Here is a 20,788-nt window from a genome sequence, read left to right as displayed (position 1 = left end):
ATCAAGGCTGCTGAATTATTTAGCAGCTTTATTGTGGAATCGGGGTATTTGATAAGAAGCGTTTTCGGGTTGGGCACATGATGTGGATTCGATTCTTCTAACTCCGTGGCTGTGGCCACAGTCTCTTCCCTCGGCGCCGGATTCAGAATCCTGGCGAAAACCCGAACAGGTGGCAACGCTCAGCAGTCAAATTTGGAGCCGAAGGCCCCAAGGAGGAGGCCTGGAAATGTCAGGGCCTGTTCTCCTTCCCATCAGTGCTCTGGCCCCGAGGTGCGGGGTCGCGCGGCACCATCCCTAGGCGGAGCTCCCGCGGGAGGCGCAGCAGGAGGGAAGCGCCACTACGGTCCCCTCTCGCCTGAGAGGGCAGCCTGGTTTCTCCCCGTGGCCATCTTAAAGCCACCACCTCTGTGCCTCTCGCCACCTGCCTTCAGGGTTCCAGCAGCAGGGAGCCACCATCTGCTCTGGCGAGGGAGCTGAAGCTCACCCACCCAACTTCTCTGGGCTGGCTGCCGCTGGTGAGCTGCTCTGGGTGAGGCACTTGGGGAAGTATTACCTGTGGAGAGCCAGGATAGGCATTGCCAGGGCTGGGACCTGAGGGTGGACAGCATCTAAGTAGAGGCAAGTGGGAACTTGGTTTTCCTAAACTCTTGAAACTCCTTGTCAAGTGAGTAGACAGTTGTTTGGGACAATTGGAAAGTGTCACCCCTTGCCCATCCTCTGCTGTGCCTAATCGCCTGCCACTTTGCAGCCCTTGGAGGGCAGGGAGAGGGATTGTGGACTGGGTGCCCCTCCGCCTTCTCTGGAGAAGGCCATCCTGTTAGGGAACTCCTCACCCTTATTCTCCTCTCCCTGTTCCTCTCATCTGCTCTCATCTCTACAGCAGTCAGAGGTTGAAACTCCTCGCCACAGTCCACTCTCCATCTCCATCCCTACCCCATCAATAAGCCCTTCCCCCACCATCTCAAGACACTGGAATGCAGGTAGGGAGAGGCCTCCAGAGGGAGTATTTGAGAGTTTGCTCCCTTGTCCCTTGCCTCAACTACTCTCAGTTGCATCTTAATTCCTAGAATTACTTCCTCTTCCCTCCACTCCTAGAGTCCCCTTTCTACCTTCAGTATAAGGTCAGGCAAACATTTTGGGGGGCCCTGGGATGTGTGTGACAGTAGAACGGTCTTGATTCCTTGCTAAAATGGCTTCCCAAGTCAGTAGGGACCAGGACAGAGAAGGGAGAGTAAGTAAACAGGTCTATGGCATTTTCTGCTGAGTGTTTGCCCAGCACAGCCCCCAAATTGGCCAGCAGTGTCCTGTTTGCATGACAGCTTAGAGGTGGTCTCTGCACTGACTCACCTTCCTTTCTCTTTTCTTCCTTCTCTTTACCTCAAAGGCCAGGTTTCTAAGCATTGTAAGTACCCAACATAGCAAGGGAATAGGACTGCAGGAGGTAGTTTCTTAAATGTGGGGTGAGAGAAACATTTTTGTCCTTTGAAGCCCCATGGCACCTTGTCAAGGACCAAGGAACACACTTTTGCTTGGGAGGCCCCGATGCAGGCACAAGACTGCAATTATAGAGGATAAACCAAAAACTGTTCTCTTAGGCTAAGCTCTCTTATGGATGGTAAAAAGCAGTTTTCTTCTCCTGAGTCCCCTGCCTAGCCTGGCATTCTTTTCCTTCTATGTCTGAGGGGGTTTGCCCTCAGACAGGTTCTCCTTCCCCTCTGCAGCCCTGGTTGTCTTCATTCTTCAAGAGCCACTTTACAGGGACATGGAACAGGCTCCACTAAAGTGGTGTCCTCTTATTGCTCTTGACCCTGAGGACATGTGAAGATTGTGAAAGTCAGAGATCCTCTCTTCCCTTGGTTTCCATGGGAGACAGTAGAGAGCTGAGGGTTCCCCAGTTGTTCAGCTGTGGGATCCAACTGGCCCGGGCTGTACCCAAGGGGCACTGCCACAGTGCACCACTAACACCTCTTTTCTGGATCCTTTTGAGGCAGATTCTGTTTAGAGGGGTCTAGGTCTCTACAGGCAACCTCCAACAGATACCATAAGAATAGACCACTTTGTAGTCACACTTATCATCCCTTATTGCAGTTTCTGTTACATGTTTGTCTACCCTCCTAGGCTGATCACCGTGGGGAGAGAATCCAACTTACTTATCTTGTATCTTATCTAGCAGTGCCTGCCACATAGTGGGCAGTCAGAGAATGCTTGATGAAGGAAAGAGGATGTAAAGCGATTGTATCTTTCCGTGTGCCGGGTGCAATTACATTTATACTATTAAGTCTTTATATTTTGAGTCTGCCCTTCTAACGGTAGACCTGTATTTTTCTGCATTTGTGCACCTGCTTAAAGTGTCTGAGCATGCCCTCATCTCTGAACAGCAAATAATCAATACCGAGGGGTATGCAGTGGAGTAATCCACACCCCACCCCCTTTTCCTTGCTCAGGCAAGGATACTTAGAGACGCCGCAGAAACTATCTTTAGCCACAGCGATTCCTAAGTATTCCCATTAAGAAAGACGCCAGCAGTCCGCCACACACACGTGCATATCCCTGACACAGGATTCCCAAATCCTGGCCGCTGAAGGGCGGGAGGCGTGTGCCCGGCCTCAGACTACTCTAAATTGCGAAATGCCAAACCTGTTCTGGGTCCCAGTCTCTGTGTGCCCGAGTGCGCACCCGCGATTCGAGCAGCTTAAGCTTTACTCCCGCCTCCTTCCCAAATCAGCCACCGTGGGCCACGGGTACGCTATGCTTTATTTCTAAGCGAATCTCGCACAAATCTCGAGGCATATTTTGTACAAGGGGACATTGGCCGCGCGCATCGCAATCCCATCTCAGCGACAGAAGCGGTCACGTGCCTTGGCGCGCTTCCGCACCGCCCCCTCCCGCGCCCGCGCCCGCGCCCGCGCACACGCGCCCGCGCGGCTCCAATCCCTTCAACCTTCCGCGCTTCCGCCTTCATCCTAGCAACGCCCGCAGTGACGCACAGGCCCCGCCCCCTCCCGCGCGCCTCCCGGAAGTTGCCCGTCCAGAGCTGTGAGGTAGCCTCCGCGCGGTCTCTGGCGGAGTCGGGGAATCGGATCAAGGCGAGAAGACCCGGCAGGCAGGGAGCTTCGGGGCCGGGGGTTGGGCTGCACATTTACGTGCGCGAAGAGGAGTGGACCGGGAGCTGGTGACGATGGCGGGGCCGCAGCCCCTGGCACTGCAACTGGAACAGTTGTTGAACCCGCGACCAAGCGAGGCGGACCCTGAAGCGGACCCCGAGGAAGGTGAGGCCGGACTGGGGCAGGCCACGTGCGGAGCGGTGGGCCAGGCCCTGTGGGGCCCGGGGGCGACGTGGGAGGGGCGTGCGCAAGGCCGCCGGGCCTGCGCTCCTTCGCTTGGCGCGGAGGAACGTCGCCTCCCGCGAGGGTGGTCCCGGGCTCGGGAGGAGGGCTTCGGCTTCTTTTCACACGCACTCGAAACTTAGTGCTCGGCCGGATGGGCGGAACAGATCGAGGGCTCAGGCCGAGAGGAGCTGGTCTTCAGGTTTACTTGCTCCAGGCCTGTTGGAGGGAGCCAGAGTCTGCTAGCAAGTTGGAAGTTAGCTTTGAGGATGCCCTTTCTGGTATTGCGTTAGAAAGGGGGAGAAGAAAGTCTTATGTTTTTAACTCAGGTTGCCCTTAAAAACTAAGTTGGAGACTGATGGAAGGATTTTCTGATGCTATTTAAGCCTCTTGAAGTCTCAAGACACTTGTTCAGTGGCTGACGACTGAGACTCCTGTTCTGTAAGCTGATGTTCAGAGTCTAGCTGGGAGTAATCCTGCTTTAGACTTGAGTCAGAAGTGTGAGAAAGGGATAATAAGGAGGGATAAATGCGAGTGCTGAACCGTATCTTAGGAAGATCAGTTGAAGAAACCCGGGGCTGTTTAGCCAGAATAAGCAAAGAAAACTCCCCAAAGAATGGGACAGAGTGAGGGGAGAACGTGATGACTGATTTAAGATATTGGAGCGACTGTCACACATTGAAGAGGAATTCAACTAGTTTGATAGAATCCAAGTCATAGAAATAGATCCCACTAGTAGATGCCGGGAGTCAACTTTCTGTTTAGAAACAGCAATAAGACAGTGTTCTACTTTGGGAGAGAATGAATTTCCTATTCCTGGAAGTTGGTGGGGATTTCGTAAAGGTCGTTCAAGTATGAGATAAATAGGTCGACCGGGGTTCCCGTTAAAGTTTCTGCTAACCTGGGGATTCTGTTTACTTTTCCCTCTCCCCTAACAGCCACTGCTGCCAGGGTGATTGACAGGTTTGATGAAGGGGAAGATGGGGAAGGTGATTTCCTAGCAGTGGGTAGCATTAGAAAACTGGCATCAGCCTCCCTCTTGGACACAGACAAAAGGTATTGCGGCAAAACCACCTCTAGAAAAGCGTGGAATGAAGACCATTGGGAGCAGACTCTGCCAGGATCGTCTGGTGAGTAGACATTTTTGAATGGAACTCTTCTCTTCCCTAATTTTTTTAGGATTAAAATCCTCCGGTCACCCCCCATGATCTCTGCAAGAGTAGTCTGCAGATCTTTTTTTTTGAGACAGAGTTTCGCTCTTGTTGCTCAGGCTGGAGTGCAATGGCGCCATCTCGGCTCACCGCAACCTCCACCTCTGGAGTTCAAGCGAGGCTCCTGCCTCAGCCTCTCGAGTAGCTGGGATTACAGGCATGCACCACCACGCCCGGCTAATTTTGTATTTTTAGTAGAGACGGGGTTTGTCCATGTTGGTCAGGCACCCCATCTGTTATCTTAGGAGAGACCATTGATTTGGTATTAGAAAGGGTCTTAGAGGTTACTTCATTTCACTTCATAAGGAATCTAAAGCCCAGAGTGATTAAGTTGCTATACTCCTTATGTTCGGACTAATGGCTCACCCTACAATGGAGTGACAGAGAAGGCAGTGCATTTTGGCTACTGGAGAGGGTTATGAGCTGAAAAATCATTGTCTCAGATGAGCATGTTACCCTTGAATTGTGACCCCTGACCTTTGGTTTTCCAGGACTTGCATTGAAGCACTGTGTGATACTAGTTATTTGTGAAACTCATTTTTTGCCATTCTAAAAAATCACATAATCCTTCTCTTCCCAGCAAAAGTTAGGAGTCTGTGCGCTTATAGTTTTAAAGAATTATAAATTTCTCATAGTGGAAGAAGGGGCTAGATATGGTGATTACTGGGAGAATGTCATTTGTTTTCCTTTAGAAAGGTCAGGGGTGTCATGTTGAGAATCCACAGATAATATAAAAGGAACTATCATTTAGGTTATGATATCTATGATTTAGTCCTTGATGTAGTTCTGGGAGCTCCTGATAAGCTCATTTCATATTCTTTGCCTAGAGACTGATAAAGGGACCAATCATGAGACAAATATGATAATATTTATTGAGTTCTTACCATGCGTCAGGCACTGAGTTTAACTCTATAATTTAAGTTCTAAGAGCCTGGGACACAGTAAGTCCTCAAAAAAAAAAAAAAAAATTATAAAACTACCTGGAATTAGACAGATTTTTATAAAAAATTATCACCATTATCACTACATGTGTCACCTAATTTAATCCTCCCAATTGCCCAGGAAGTTATTACTACTTAGCCCCATTTTACAGATAAGGAAATTGAGGGGCAAATTGGTTACATAAGTTTGCTCAAGGTAATATAGTTAGTAAGTGGAAGAAACATAATTCAAATGAAGGCTGTCTGTCTCCAAGATGTACACTCTAGTAAACTCTATGAATGTTTCTTAATCTGAGAAATGGCATACATTCAAAGAATTTAAATAATAATTTCTGTTTACTGTTTTGGCACTTAGTTTTTGTATTTATATTTTTGGCAGCTTTGTGTCTTAAGTTTATATATACCTCTTTAAAGAAGTGCTGAAGACCTGTCACGCTTTCCTAAAATCTTTATTTTATTGAAGAAAGTTTTTGGAAACTGGTCCGTCTATCTTAGAATCATACTTGAAACACATGGGGCTTTTATGTTCTACCATGGAACAGATTGGATAAACTGTAAAAACCTCTAAATATCAGATGATACTCTAAGCATAAGTCAAACAAAGAGCCTTAACTAGCACTCTGTCTACTATAGGATCAAGTTCAGCGTCCTCATGAAAGACGAGACCCTTCCTGATTATTCTCATCTCCCATCACTTCCTTGTGCATCCTGCACTCCAGTGCGTTTTCCCTTCTTGTCTATGAGCTGTTGCCTTATGCTTCATAAGTAAAATTATATCTCTTTCTCCACATGATACCATCCCCCACCTTTCCAGGAGAGTTAGGTGGTTCCATCTCCATACACTGTGTACTAATGATGTTGTAATATAATTATTGGCATGCATATCTACCACTCCCACCAGACCATGAACTCCTTCCAGCAGGTATTAAATTCTATTTGCCTTTCCTTAGCCCCTGGCTCATAATGAGTGCTAATAAGTATTTAGTAAATAGGGCACACGGATGTGATAGATTGTACATTTTTTCAGATCAGGTTTGGGAAAACTGGTAATTCTCTTAACACCAGTTGAAATCTTACTGTTCTTCAAGGGCCAGAGCAAATGCTAGCTCTTCCTTAGAGCTTAGCTTAAATTCACTTGCCCCACAGTTAAAATTTCTCACTCTTCCGGGTTATTGAAATTTTGTCAAAGCACATCTGATTCTTCCTTGAGTTGTAATTTTGTGAGTCTGTCTTTCCCACTAGCTCCTTTTGTTAGGGTAGGACCCATGTTCTATTCATCTTTGCTTCTCCCTTAGCATTTTGGAGATTGTAGATGTGTAATAAATATATTGTTGAATTGAGTACAGTAAGATATTTTCCCCCTGATGCCACAGTGCTTTAGTTGAAATGAATTCTATGGCTTGGTATTTTCTCCAGGTAACACCCATTTTTCTCTTTCTTCCCTCTCTTCTTGTTTAGACGAGGAAATATCTGATGACGAAGGGTCTGGAGATGAAGATTCAGAGGGACTGGGTCTGGAGGAATCTGATGAGGATGACCTGGGTGCTGCTGAGGAACAGGAGTGTGGTGATCACAGGGAGAGCAAGAAGAGCAGAAGCCACTCTGCAAAAGCACCGGGCTTCAGTGTCCAGAGCATCAGTGACTTTGAGAAATTTACCGAGGGAATGGATGACCTTGGGAGCAGTGAGGAGGAGGAAGACGAAGAGAGTGGCATGGAAGAAGGGGATGATGCGGAAGACTCCCAAGGCGAGAGTGAGGAAGACAGGGCTGGAGATAGGAACAGTGTGGATGATGGTGTGGTGATGACCTTCTCTAGTGTCAAAGTTTCTGAGGAAGTGGAGAAAGGAAGAGCCGTGAAGAACCAGATAGGTTTGTACATGGTTTTGATGATTGCCTATTTTTCAAAGTATCTGCATTTGGTCTACTTTTCATTTGTTTGTTTTTGGCTATTCTCTGTCTCCTGTGTCCTTTCAATTAGTTTGTGACATGCCCCACTTACCCAGAAGCCTAAAGCCCTATTCCTGTATGCTTAGCCAGCCATTTCTGCACTGATCTGCTTAGCTGGTTCTGCTCTAGTACTTCCTGCAACTGGGGAAGATTGAAGAGAAGAGTGTTTTCTCCTCTCCTTGGGTTTTAGCATTCCCACTCTGCTGTAGCAAATACTTGCTTCATGGATACTGAATTTATTTTCTCTAATAGAGAATATTTGTTTCCATGGCATAAAACTGCTAAAGCTGTGGTGCTTAGAGACTGGTGTGGTTTCCTGTTCTTCCCCGCCCCTGCCACCTCACCCCCAGAATATTTTATTATTGAGGAATGGGATTCTCTTTTCTTCTTTTCAGCACTGTGGGACCAGCTCTTGGAAGGAAGGATCAAACTACAAAAAGCTCTGTTGACCACCAACCAACTTCCTCAACCAGATGTTTTCCCATTGTTCAAGGACAAAGGTGGCCCAGAATTTTCCAGCGCCCTAAAAAATAGTAAGAATACTTATGTCCTGTTGGGATACTTAGAACCACTTTGTCAAATGAAGACAGCTTTGATTGAAGTGGACTGGGAGCTTGAGCCATGTTTATTGTGCTTTCTTCTCATCTGCCCTTGCTCTCCCCTCCCCATCCCCCTTGGCTTTCTGAGTTGCTTTTTTTTTTTTTTTTTTTTTTTTTTGAGACAGAGTCTCGCTCTGTTGCTGAGTCTCAGGTACAGTGGCGCGATCACAGCTTACTGCAGCCTCATCCTCCTGGGCTCAAGCAATCCTCCCACCTCAGTGATCCTCCCACCTTAGCCTCCCGAGTAGCAGGGACCACAAGCATGCACCATCCTGCCTGTAGAGAGGGATATTTTGTAGAGACAGGGTCTCACTGTGTTGTCCAGGCTGGTCTCAAACTCCTGGCCTCAAGCAATCCTCCCACCTTTGCTTCCCAAAGTGCTGGGATTACAGATGTGACCTACTGAGCTGGCCCTGAGTTAATTCTTTAAAGCTCAGAGAACACTGGTTGAAAACCCACTGATGTAGAAAGGGAGAAAAAGAATGTCTAACTCAGCTCATTAAACTTGGTTGTATCATGTGTTTAAAAGATGCTTCCTATGTTTGAGAGGTTTTTAGAACAGTGTGCTAAGATGATCTTATTTATATCTTTCTTTGAGTGGCACAGAGTGAGGAAAGATGATATGCCGAGGGAGGAACACAATTTAGCGGAGAATTACTGAGCTATAAAGAATTCTAGAAGAGGAAAAGGAATTGAGAGACTATTTGGTTCCCAATGTCTTCATTTTACACATGAGAGAATTGAGACCCAGAATGACTTGCCCAAAGTTGCAGAGCTTATTTGTGTATGGCGGAGATGAGGCCCCAACTTTTCTACCTTATGATGTAGGAATCTTCCCTCTGTACCCCACTGCCTCCTGTGTGCTGCTTGCCTGTGTGCCCAGTGGCACTGAAGGACTGCGGCAGAGGGAGATTTAGGGTGAGTGTGCTGTGTTTGGGATCTGTATATATCTATATCTAGATATTCAGAGTCCTCATGAAAGAGATATCTATATCTATAGATATAGATATATATCTATAGATTCTATATCTGTATGTATGTGTGTGTATATATATATATATATTTGGGAGGCCTTGGCCTCCCAAAGTGTTGGGATTACAGGCATGAGCCTCTGCGCTCAGCTGGGATCAATATGTCTTACTTGCATGCTGAGACTTCATGTTTTCATTTGCTCTTTAAAACTTATTTTTTTAGTATCATGGAGTTAGAGTTGGAAGGGACCTGAGGAGGATATCTAATTTGGCATCTGCCTGTAGGTAGAACCGCCTTAAGCCATTCAAGATCAATGTATAGGATTTCCCAGGTAGGGAGTTCAGTGAACGTTTCTTGTAGGTGAATACCTGATGTAATTAGGAATGGCTTCCTAGAGTCCAGTTTTTGGGTTTTGTGTCCTGCCACACTTGAAGTCTGCTTCTTCCCCTGTGGGAAGTCTGGGCAGTCCTTCCCAGGAACCTTATGTGGCCTGTGTGGGTGAGATGGGCCGTTTATATCCCCGCCCCTGTCTTTGCCCCCTTTCTCTCTCAAATAGATGACAGATTGATGGTTTTCAAATTTTTGAGATTTTTGGAGCACTTCTCTGCTATTTTTAGTGTCCTAGTACCCTAATTCCTGGTATGCCTTTGGAATGAGACCTAGACTGCTCTAGAGTAAATGTTTTAAATGTTTCACGATAAGGCCTGTTTTCATTTTGTTACTCATTATTCTTTTTGCTTGAGCCTTTTTCATTTTAAAAAATTCATCTTTAAATATAGATATTTTAGGGGTTAGTCAGTGTCCAGTATAATGGACACATATTCTTGGATACGATTTAATTTCTTTTTGTTATGAGGCAGGGTCTTGCTCTGTTGCCCAGGCTGGAGTGCAGTAGCGTGATCATAGCTCATTGCAGCTTCAAACTCTTGGGTTCAAGTGATCTTCCCGCCTCAGTCTCCTGAGTAGCTGGTACTACAGGCATGAGCCACCATGCCCGACTAATTTTTTCTTTTTTTGTGGAAATAGGGTCTCACTATGTTGACCAGGCTGGTCTCAAAACTCCTGGTTTCAAATGATCCTTCCGTGTCAGCCTCCCCAGAATGCTGGGATTACGGGTGTGAGCCACCATACTCAACCCATTTAGTGTCTTTAATCACTGCAGTGTTATTTAACTTTTATTTTGTTCTGATCTTTTTACTCTTTTTTGTACTTAACCAATTGCCTTTACCTCATTGATGAACCTCAGTTAATCTGACAGCATCTATTAATCTGACAGGGTGGGCTGTGGTGAAGGAGGGAGAAGAAAGGAAGTTTGGTATCACATATTCTAAGGTGGGAGGCTAGGGAGTTTTCAAGTAATGAGAATTTCTGTGCATTTGAAGAGTAGCTAATTTTTCTTGTGGCAATATGACATAATATGTTGTATACTCCCCTGTCTTGATAAACAGACTTTAAGAAAAAAATTCTTGGCTAGGTGCAGTGGCTCACGCCTGTAATGCCAGCACTTTGGGAGGCTGAGGTGGGCTGATCACCTGAGGTCAGAAGTTTGAGACCAGCCTGGTCAACGTGGTGAAACCCCGTCTCTACTAAAAATACAAAAATTAGCCAAGTGTGGTGGCAGGCGCCTGTAATCTCAGCTACTCGGGAGGCTGAGGCAGGAGAATTGCTTGAACCTGGGCGGCAGAGGCTGCAGTAAGCCAAGATTGTGCCATTGCACTCCAGCCTGGGCGACAAGAGCGAAACTCCGTCTCAAAAAAAAAAAAAGTCCTTGGCCAGGCACGGTGGCTCCCGCTTATAATCCCAGCACTTTGGGAGGCTGAGGCAGGCGGATCACTTTAGGTCAGGAGTTTGAGACCAGCCTAGCCAACGTGGTGAAATCCCATCTTTAATAAAAATACAAATATTAGCCAGGTATGGTGGTACGCACTTGTAGTCCCAGCTACTTGGGAGGTTGAGGCAGGAGAATCACTTGAACCCGGGAGGCAAAGGTTGTAGTGAGCTGAGATCGTGCCAGTGCACTCTAGCCTGAGCGACAAGAGCGAAACTGTCCCCCCCCCCCAAAAAAAAAAGAGAGAGAGAGAAAATTCTTGAGCACATTACTCTGGATGACCAATTTATACTGTGCTGTATAGCTGATGTGGAACATAGGCTGAATGTGTACCAACCCCAGAACAAACACTGGAACTTATTGTCTTTAATTAAATCTCTTTTCAATTTGCTTGGTCTTACAGAGTAGTTAAAATCAGACCGGCTTGGTTTAGATTTCATCTCAGCAATGGATTAGCCATGTGACCTTGGGCAAGTTACTTCACAGTAAAATGGGGATAATATGGTTGTGAGGATTAAAGGACATGATCAATAGAAAGCATTAGCACAGTGTCTGGCACACATCTCACCATGAATGTTAGGTACTAGTATTATCTTTTTCTGCTCAAAGAGGCTTTGGCAGTGTTCGATCATGTGAGCAATCACTCAATAGTTATCAGTGTAACTGAGCCTCACTAGTCTTCAGTGTTTTTTACTTTTTTATTAGTATTTGGATTCTTTATATAATTTAAATTAACTAATTGTTCTGGAAAGTGTTATAGTTTACTAATACTTACAATGCAGTGTTGGCCTCTTATGACACTATGGAAAGATGGCTACAGATTTCCTTATTGCCATACCCAGCTACTACCTCCTTGAAGTGTTTAACTTTTCCTTGAAATACTTTTCTTTGGCTTGGTGACACTACCTGTGCTGTTTGGGTTCTCCTGCCTTTCTGATCTCTTCTCTGGTTCCTTTTGTATCCTCTCAATGTAAATTTCATTCCATTTAGAATCTGTCCTCAGGTTGTGTTTTCTTAATATAGTCTCTCCTTGGCACTGTCACTTACTCTGATAACCCTAACTATTGCCTCTAAAATAACAGACTTCCAGCTGTATTCTAGCCCCAGTAAACTCTTGAGTACCATGCCTTTGTAGCTTCAGCACCCTAAACTCTACTTTTCAGAAACTAAATGAATATCTCCTTCCTCTCCACACGCCACCCCAAACACGTAAACTTAGTCCCTAGTCACCTTGATGTTACCTGTTGGTAATTTAAACTTGAACTGTGGAAGTGATTTCAAAGACATCGTCTGATATTTTAGTGGCTGCATAAGTGGTGAGTCATGGAGTAATCTTAACAAAATTAAGGGATTTTCTGTGCACAAAACCATTTCTCTAAAAGGATTTGCTTTTTCTCTCTTTCTTTTTTTTCTTTCTTTTGAGATGGAGTCTCTCTCTGTCACCCAGGCTGGAGTGCAGTGGTGCGATCTCGACTCACTGCAACTTCTGCCTCCCAGGTTCAAGCGATTCTCCTGTTTCTGCCTCCTGGGTAGCTGGGACTACAGGCGCATGCCACCACACCTGGCTAATTTTTGTAATTTTTTTTAGTAGAGATGGGGTTTCACCATATTGGCCAGGCTGGTCGTAAAACTCCTGATCTCGTGATCCACCCACCTTGGCCTCCCAAAGTGCTGGGATTACAGGTATGAGCCACCGCGCCTGGCCTTCTCTCTTTTAGAAAAATTTTCTACTGTGTTAGGAAATACGTCTTTTATGTTGGTGGCAATGATATGTAAGGAAGAAGGGAAGTTACTTAAGGAAATCTCACTGTGAGTTATTTAAAACTTTTCATTATGGGATATATCAAACTTATATAAAAGTGGAGAAATAGCACAGTGAACCCCCACATGCCTTCACCAGCTTAAGCAATAATCAATTCATAGTCAATCTTATTTCATCTGTAGCTATACCAACTCTGCTCACCTTCTGGATTATTTTGAAGCAAATAATACACATTCTCTCATCAGTAAAATTTTCAGCATGTATGTTCAAAAGATAAGGATTTTAAAAATTATACCATAATCTCATGTAAAAACATTAACAGTAATTTCTTAATAAACATAACTGGCCTGGTGTGGTGGCTCATGCCTGTAATCCTAGCACTTTGGGAGGCCAAGACAGATGGATCACCTGAGGTCAGGAGTTCGAGGCCAACCTGACCAACATTGTGAAACCCAGTCTCTACTGAAAATACAAAAAATTAGCTGGGTGTGGTGGTGGGTGCCTGTAATTCTAGCTATTTGGGAGGCCAAACAGGAGAATCTCTTAAACTCGGGAGGTGGAGGTCGCAGTGAGGCGAGATCACGCCACTGCACTCCAGCCTGGGCAACAAGAGCAAAACTCCGTCTCAAAAAAAAAACAAACATACAGACTGGGTGTGGTGGCTCATGCCTATAATCCCAGCACTTTGGGAGGCCAAGGTGGGCGGATCACCTGAGGTCCGGAGTTCAAGACCAGCCTGGCCAACATAATGAAACACCATCTCTACAAAAATACAAAAATTAGCCAGGCATGATGGTGGGTTCCTGTAATCCCATCTACTCAGGAGGCTGAGGTGGGAGAATCTCTTGAACCCAGGAGGCAGAGGTTACAGTGAGCAGAGATCATGCCATTGCACTCCAGCCTGGGTGACAGAGCGAGAGTCTGTCTCAAGAAAACAAACAAACCAGCAAACACAAAACATGACTGATTTGGATGGGTGGGAAAATTGTGAGTACAAGTCTTTTTTGTTTTTTTTCTTTTCTTTAAGGCGAAAGATCCTGGAGAGTATTTCTGTAACAGGTACTCTACTGTCTTTTTCAGAGTTTCCTCTATAGCTTTAAATGAAGTGATTAAAGAAAAGCTAAACTTCAGTCATAATAAGTTGACCTTTCAGTGCAATGCGTGTTATTAATGTATTTAATGAGATGCATTACAAACTGCAGTGAGCACCATGTTTCATTACAGGTCTAAAATGCAATATCATTAAAGACCTTTAATAGAAACAATGGTTGACATTTTGATATTTCCCGTAAGCAGAACATCCAAGAACACAGTATAATGTAATATAAATACAGAGGAAGTATTAAGATTTTTTACTTTCCTAAGAGTATGAAAACACATTTCACTATTAATAAATTATATTTTGTTTGCACCCTGTTATCTTCCCATTTCATACTTACACTCTCATATCTTTGTGGTCCTTCCCCAAAAGCCCCAATTATTTTGACTTGACTAGACTAAAATTTTGTTTTTTCCCCGAGATGGAGTCTTGCTCTGTCGCCCAGGCTGGAGTGTGGTGGTGCGACCCTGGCTCACTGCAACCTCTGCCTCCCGGGTTTAAGTGATTCTCCTGCCTCAGCCTCCGGAATAGCAGGGAGTACAGGCATGTGGCACCACGCCTAGCTAATTTTTGTATTTTTAGTAGAGACGGGGTTTCACCATGTTGGCCAGGCTGGTCTTGAACTCCTGACCTCAAGATCCGCCCGCCTCAGCCTTCCAAAGTGCTGGGGTTACAGGCATGAGCCACCGCACCCGGCTAGACTAAAATTTTTAATGGTAATTTGTCCTCAGCAATAACAGATACCTTAAATAATAATGTTTTAAATTTTGCGTAAGCTGTGGGCAATCATGGAGTCTTGATAATGTTTTGTTTTTAAAGTTTTACTTATTTTTAAGTAGGCAGTACATTCACATGGTTCAAAATTCAAAAATACTAAAGACTATATACAGTGATAATCCTGTACCCCTGCCGCCCAGTACCCTGTCCCACAGGCAACCAATTTTATCACTGAAATCCCCCCCTTTTAAACTACTTAGTTGCCTTAGGTGACAAATCCATAAACACTTATTTCGGAGTTCTCTCAATGAACACTTTATGGGTTCTTGGCAAAGTTCTCACAATGTTCTGTAGAACCTTGAAATATTTTTAATTACTTGGGATGGGTTTAAGTATTGCTTGGGATAAAGGCACTTGCAACCCCTTCTAATTGTAACATTGTGTAGGCTTAAGGACCCTTATTGCTGCAGACTTCATCTAGCCAAGATGATGTGAGTAAGATTGATCTTTTTGCTTCAGCTGATGGCTATCATTTTTAAAAATAGCTTCAGTGTTCTAATTATAAAAGTATGTCATGCTTATTTCAAAGATCGGAAAATACATAGAAGCATAAAGAAGAAAATAAGGATTAGCTGTAATCCTACTGCCCAGAGATAACCATAGTTGTCATTTTGATGAATATCCTTCCAGACCTTTTTGCGTGCACACACACACACCCCCCACACACTTTTTAAAACAAAAAATGGAATCATATAAATATGTACTATTTTCAAGCTTATTTTTCCTACTTAATATTTCATGTCAGTATATTTAGATGTACATCAGCATTTTTAGGAGTTAAAGTATTCCTTTTTATAGATTTACTGCAATTTAGTTAACCAATCTGTATTGATGGGTGCTTAGGTTTATTCTAGCTTTTCACTTGTACAAAACATGCTTTAATAAACATCCTTGTACATACATATTTGTGCAGTTTGTCTAAAAATAGCACTGTCCAGTAGAAATATAATGCAAGCCGCATGTAATTTAAAATTTTTTAATAACCACATTTTTAAAAAGAAACAGGTAAAATTAATTTTAGACATATTTAACCCAATATATCAAAGATATTATAATTTCAATATGTGATCAATATAAAAATCTTAATGAGATATTTTACATTCCTTTTTTCATGTTAAGTCTTTGAAATCCAGAGTATATTCTATAATCACAGTTCATCTCAATTGGGACTAGACACATTTTGAGTGCTTAGTAGCCACATGTAGCTAGTGGATACTGTATCATATTGCCCAGATCTATATTCCTTGGAAATGTAGTTGCTGGGACAAAGGACTTGTACATTGATTTTTTTTTTTTTTTTTTTTTTTTGAGGCAGAGTTTTCACTTTTTTTCGCCCAGGCTGGAGTGCAGTGGCAGGATCTCGGCTCACTGCAACCTCTGCCCCCCGGGTTTAAGCGATTCTCCTGCCTCAGCCTCCTGAGTAGCTGGGATTACAGGCATCCACCACCACGCCTGGCTAATTTTTGTGTTTTTGGTAGAGACCGGGTTTCACTATGTTGGCCAGGCTGGTTTTGAACTCCTGACCTCAGGTAATCTGCTTGCCTCAGCCTCCCAAAGTGCTGGGATTACAGGCGTGAGCCACGGTACTGGGCCTTGTACATTGTTTTTTTTAAAAAGGCTTTTGGAATATATTGCCTAACTAGCCCCTGGAAGAATTGTAACAATTTAAATTCTCATCTGTAACAGTTGTTTTCCTACACTCCTGCCTCCACTAGGTATTATTGATCTTCTTTTTGCTAAACTGTAGGTAGGAAATGAAGGCAATCATTTCTTGATAAGTTTCTGTTTGATATTTACATAATACCTGTTAGCATTGAAATAACATATGCTGTGTTTTATCTGTTTATTAGAGTGAGTTTTGTGTAGGAAGACTTTTTGTCCCTTTTGAGCTACTACTTTGTCCAACTTAGTTAATTAGGCATTTATATAATGTAGAGAGTAAAGCTGGATCACAGAGCAAGAACTTTTCCAAAGTCACCAAGTGGTGGAATGAGGAGGGGAGTGTCACGGATTCTTAGGCACTGATTCTACCTACCCTGAAAATATAAGTCCTAAATGGGTCACAGACCCATGGGAGCTAAGGGCAGCTTAAAAACTACTGATACCAATCTAGCTAGAAAATGCATTTCACTGTTTTGGGGTTGGGTTTCTTAGGAGTGAGAGTTGTCTTCAGCACCAGAAACAATTTTTTTTTTTTTTGACTGCTCCATAGACAGAGCAGGGCTATCCCATAGGCAGAGTGGCCCAGAGTAGCTCAGAAAAATAATTTTTAATAGTAATGAGTTAGATAAGAAAGTAGCCCTGACTTGGAGTAGCTAGTAGCTCCATAGTAGGATCACTGTGTCACTATATTCATGGTGAAGTTGTACATATCATTGCACAATGGAACCTCTTTATATGTACATTTAATTAACTCAAACATAACTATATGTGCCTGGCCAAAAGAAAAAGAGGGAGAGGCTGGGCACGGTGGCTCATGCCTGTAATCCCAGTACTTTGGGAGTCCGAGGCAGGCCAATCACCTGAGGTCAGGAGTTCGAGACCAGTTCAAAATGGCAAAATCCCCTCTCTATTAAAAATACAAAAAATAAGCCGGGAGTGGTGGCGGACGCTTGTAATCCCAGCTACTCGGGAGGCTGAGGCAGGAGAATCACTTGAACCCGGGAGGTGGAGATTGCAGTGAGCCAAGATCGCGCCATTGCACTCCAGCCTGACGAGCAAAACTCCATCTCAAACAAAACAAAACAAAACAAAAACCAAGGAGAGAGAAACTGTTTATGTAGTGCCAATAATTCTGCCTGCCACTTTATTCAGTGAGCGTAGGGTATGCATGAGATGGCAGGCGGATTCTTTTATTGCCTTGGTTATTTTTTGTTCTTGGGTACCTCTTTAGTGAGCATCGATCAACAGAATATCAATCTAGTGCTTAAAGTTACAGCATGCGGTCTTTGTACAGGACGGTCCCTAAATTGAATCATCTGTGTTTAATTGGCAAAGTGCTGTATGGGCTAATGTTCGAGGGGAAAGACTGGCTGTGTTGGACTTATTGAAAGATAGCACAATGCCACATATTACGTACAATATAAGGGATTTTCAAAGTGGTTTTGTCAAAACTTGATTTTTTGCTTTATGCTCAGACTTTAGAACCCAACTGCTGCATAAGATGATACTCTATTGTTTATGTCTTAAAACCTGTTCTTAAATTGTTTTTTTAAAATCACACAGGAGTAAGATAAATATACAGAAGACTTCAGGAAGACAGTACTCCTTTGACTGACATTCAGTCTCATTTTATTTGTTTTACTTCTGTAATTTTAGATAATTTGTTTATATCACTGTCTTGATTTATTTATTCTCTGATATGAAAGGTGAGACTGCTGCTAACGGAAGTAAGATGGGGATTGAGAACTGACTTATCTAGCAGCATGGTGGGCATCCTTGACCTTGATGGAGTTTGGCAGGCTGGGCGGCTTACAGGCTTGACTGGAATGGGTTTAAGAGAGAATGGAGTGGCTGGGCACAGTGGCTCACACCTGTAACCCTAGCACTTTGGGAGGCCAAGATGGGCAGATCACTTGAGCCCAGGAGTTCAGGACCAGCCTGGGCAACACAGTGAGACCCTGTCTCAATTTTTAAAAATTAATTTTAAAAAAGAAACAAACAAAAAAAGAAAATGGGGAAAATGAAATAGTAAAGTATAGGCAGCTCTTTGAAGGGTTGTTGCTTTAAAGGGGAGCAGAGAAATGGGGCATTAGATGGTGAAGGATGTGGTCAAGAGAGGGGTGTTTTGCTTGTTTTTTTTTTTTTAAGGTGAAATATCAGCGTGTTTGTATGTTGATAGGAGTGACCCAGCAGAGAGGGAGAAATTGATGATGCAGGAGAGGGGGACATCTGTTGTCACAGTGTCCTATAGTGGATGAGTGGGGATAGAGTGGAGATGGGCCAGTGCACAGGAGTGCCTTAGATAGCAATGTGGACCATCTCATGGTGGCGGGTGCCTGTAATCCTAGCTACTCAGGAGGCTGAGGTAGGAAAATCGCTTGAACCCAGAAGGCGGAGGTTGCGTTGGGCCAAGATCATGCCACTGCACTCCAGCCTGGGTGAAAGAGCAAGACTGTCTTTAAAACAAAACAAAACAGAAAAACCAATAAACTGCATTTACAGTGTAATTACCATGTAAATAAGGTAGACTACTAGGACAGGGAAGAATTGGAAAATTGTGTTTTCTTCCCTGTTTTTTCAGTCATGGCTCCTAGGCCACTCAAAGGAGAATATTCCTAGTTTAGTTCAAGTTTTTAGTTGCTCTCCATCACCAGCTTAAAATCATGCTATTTTCAGTTTGCTTCCTATTAATTTATTTTTTCCCTTTTGCCCCTCTCCCCCCCCCACCGTAGCTCAGTTTTATCATCTCAATCCTTTTTTTCCTAAACTTTACATCATGCCATCTCTTGTGTTAAATTTTCCATTTTGAGCTGGTTGTTCTCTAGGAGTAGCACAGCTGTGCTCTTGGGCCTTTCATTGCTCTTCTGGGGAGAGCTATCGCTTTCGGGTTTTCAGGCTCTCTTTTGTTATCTCAGTTTACTCTGTCAGTTTGCTGCCAAACATGCATCCAGAGTAAGTTATCTGAGTTCTTGTAGGTTTGAAAATACTGTGCCCTCATTCCTCATTGATATATTCTTGTTTGATTGGGTAGACCTTTCTAGATTGAAAATTACTTTCCCTCAGAATTAGAAAGTATTGCCTGTTACTGGTTTCCTCTTGCTGCTGTAACAAATTACTGCAAGCTTGGTGACTTAACAGCACACATTGATTATCATATCGTTCTGGAGGTCACAACTCCTAAAATCAAGGTGTCAGCAGGGCTTTGTTCCTGGAGGCTGTAGGGGAGAAATCTGTTTGCTTGCCTTTTCCAGCTTTTATAGGCGGCCACATTCTTTGCTCATGGTCCTCTTCCATCTTTAAAACCAGCAATTCCATCTCTCCAACCTCTCCTTTCCTGACTCTGACCCTATTGCCTTCCTCTTATAAGGACCCTTGAGATCACATTGGACCACCTGGCTTATCCAGGATAATCTCAAGATCCTTAATTATATATGCAAAGTCTTTTTGATTTTTTGATATGTTACTGACAAAGCCACATTCACATGTTCGGGGTTTAGGATGTAGATATCTTTGGGGGACCATTATTCAGCCTACTATGTGCCTTATTGTCTTCTACCATCCCAGTGTTTTCCAGTGACAAGGTATGAATCTCATTCCTTTGTGGATGACTTATTTTTGGTCTCTAGACATGTTTGGGATCTTTTCATCTTTGGGATCTTTTCTGGTATTTTTGTTTTTTATTGAGAGAGGGCCTTCATCTCTTGCCCAGGCTGGAGTGTGGTGGTGCAATCATGGCTCACTGCAGCCTCGAACTCCTGGGCTCAAGTGACCCTCCCACTTCAGCCTCCCAAGTAGCTGGGCCTCAGGTGCGTGCCACCACGTCCAGCTAATTTTTTTCTTTTTTCTTTTTTGTAGAGAGGGAGTCTTGCAGTGTTCCCCAGGCTGTCTTTATTCTTGATTTTCTGAAATTGCCTGAAGAGATGTCTAAGTATGGGTCATTTTTTATTTATTATGCTAAACATTTACCTTAGTAAGTATGAAGACTGGGGTCCTTCAGTTTGGGGAAAATCTTTTCTAATATTTCTTTAATAATTTTCTTCCTTCCATTTTCTCTGTTCTTTTAGATTTTAAGCCTGAATTAGCGTTGTGTCTCTTATGTGTTATTTAACATTTTCCATCTTTTTGTGATTTTACCATGTTTATGTTCTGAAAGATTTTTGAAGCTGATTTCCAGATTTCTTAAAAAAAAATCAATTTTTTAAGTTGTTATTTTTAAGCTGCTGAGTTCATATTTTATTTTATTGTAAGACAGGGTCTTGCTGTGTTGCCCAGGCTGGAGTGTAGTGACGTGATCATAAGTCACTGCAGCCTCAAACTCTTGGGCTCAAGTGATACTCCTGCCTCAGCCTCCCAAGTAGCTGGGACTACAGGTGTGTGCCACTTTGCCTGGCTAATTTAAAAAAAAATTTTAGTAGAGATGGGGTCTCACTATGTTGCCCAAGCTGGTCTTGAGCTCCTGGGCTCAAGTGATCCTCCTGCCTCAGCCTCCCAAAGTGCTGGGATTACAGGTGTGAACCGCCATGCCCACCCTGAAGTTTTCATTTTAAATCATATTTTTAATCTTTAAGGGGTCTTTTGATTCCTGAGTGTTCCTTTTCTGTATAATTAATAAGAGCATATTATGTAAATTTAAAGTTTTTTTGTTGTTGTTGTAAAGTCATTTT

The 20,788-nt window shown here is 43.6% G+C and overlaps 1 protein-coding gene across 1 annotated transcript in view; it reads left to right on the top strand.

The window, feature by feature from the left end:
• Nucleotides 1–2,736: 2,736 nt before the first annotated feature.
• AATF (apoptosis antagonizing transcription factor) overlaps nt 2,737–20,788 on the top strand; it is a 116,112-nt gene continuing 98,060 nt past the window's right edge. Inside the window, exons 1-4 of the mRNA XM_054456910.2 lie at nt 2,737–3,269; nt 4,265–4,456; nt 6,937–7,347; nt 7,821–7,958. Of these exons, the coding sequence (XP_054312885.2) occupies nt 3,179–3,269; nt 4,265–4,456; nt 6,937–7,347; nt 7,821–7,958 (832 nt within the window). The 5' untranslated portion in view covers nt 2,737–3,178. The remainder of the gene's footprint in view (nt 3,270–4,264; nt 4,457–6,936; nt 7,348–7,820; nt 7,959–20,788) is intronic.

This window comes from Pongo pygmaeus, chromosome 19 (genome assembly GCF_028885625.2).
Source record: "Pongo pygmaeus isolate AG05252 chromosome 19, NHGRI_mPonPyg2-v2.0_pri, whole genome shotgun sequence".
In the NCBI taxonomy this organism is placed as follows: domain Eukaryota; kingdom Metazoa; phylum Chordata; class Mammalia; order Primates; family Hominidae; genus Pongo; species Pongo pygmaeus.
Note: the sequence above shows the minus strand (reverse complement) of the source record. Positions and strands in the feature narration are given on the sequence as shown.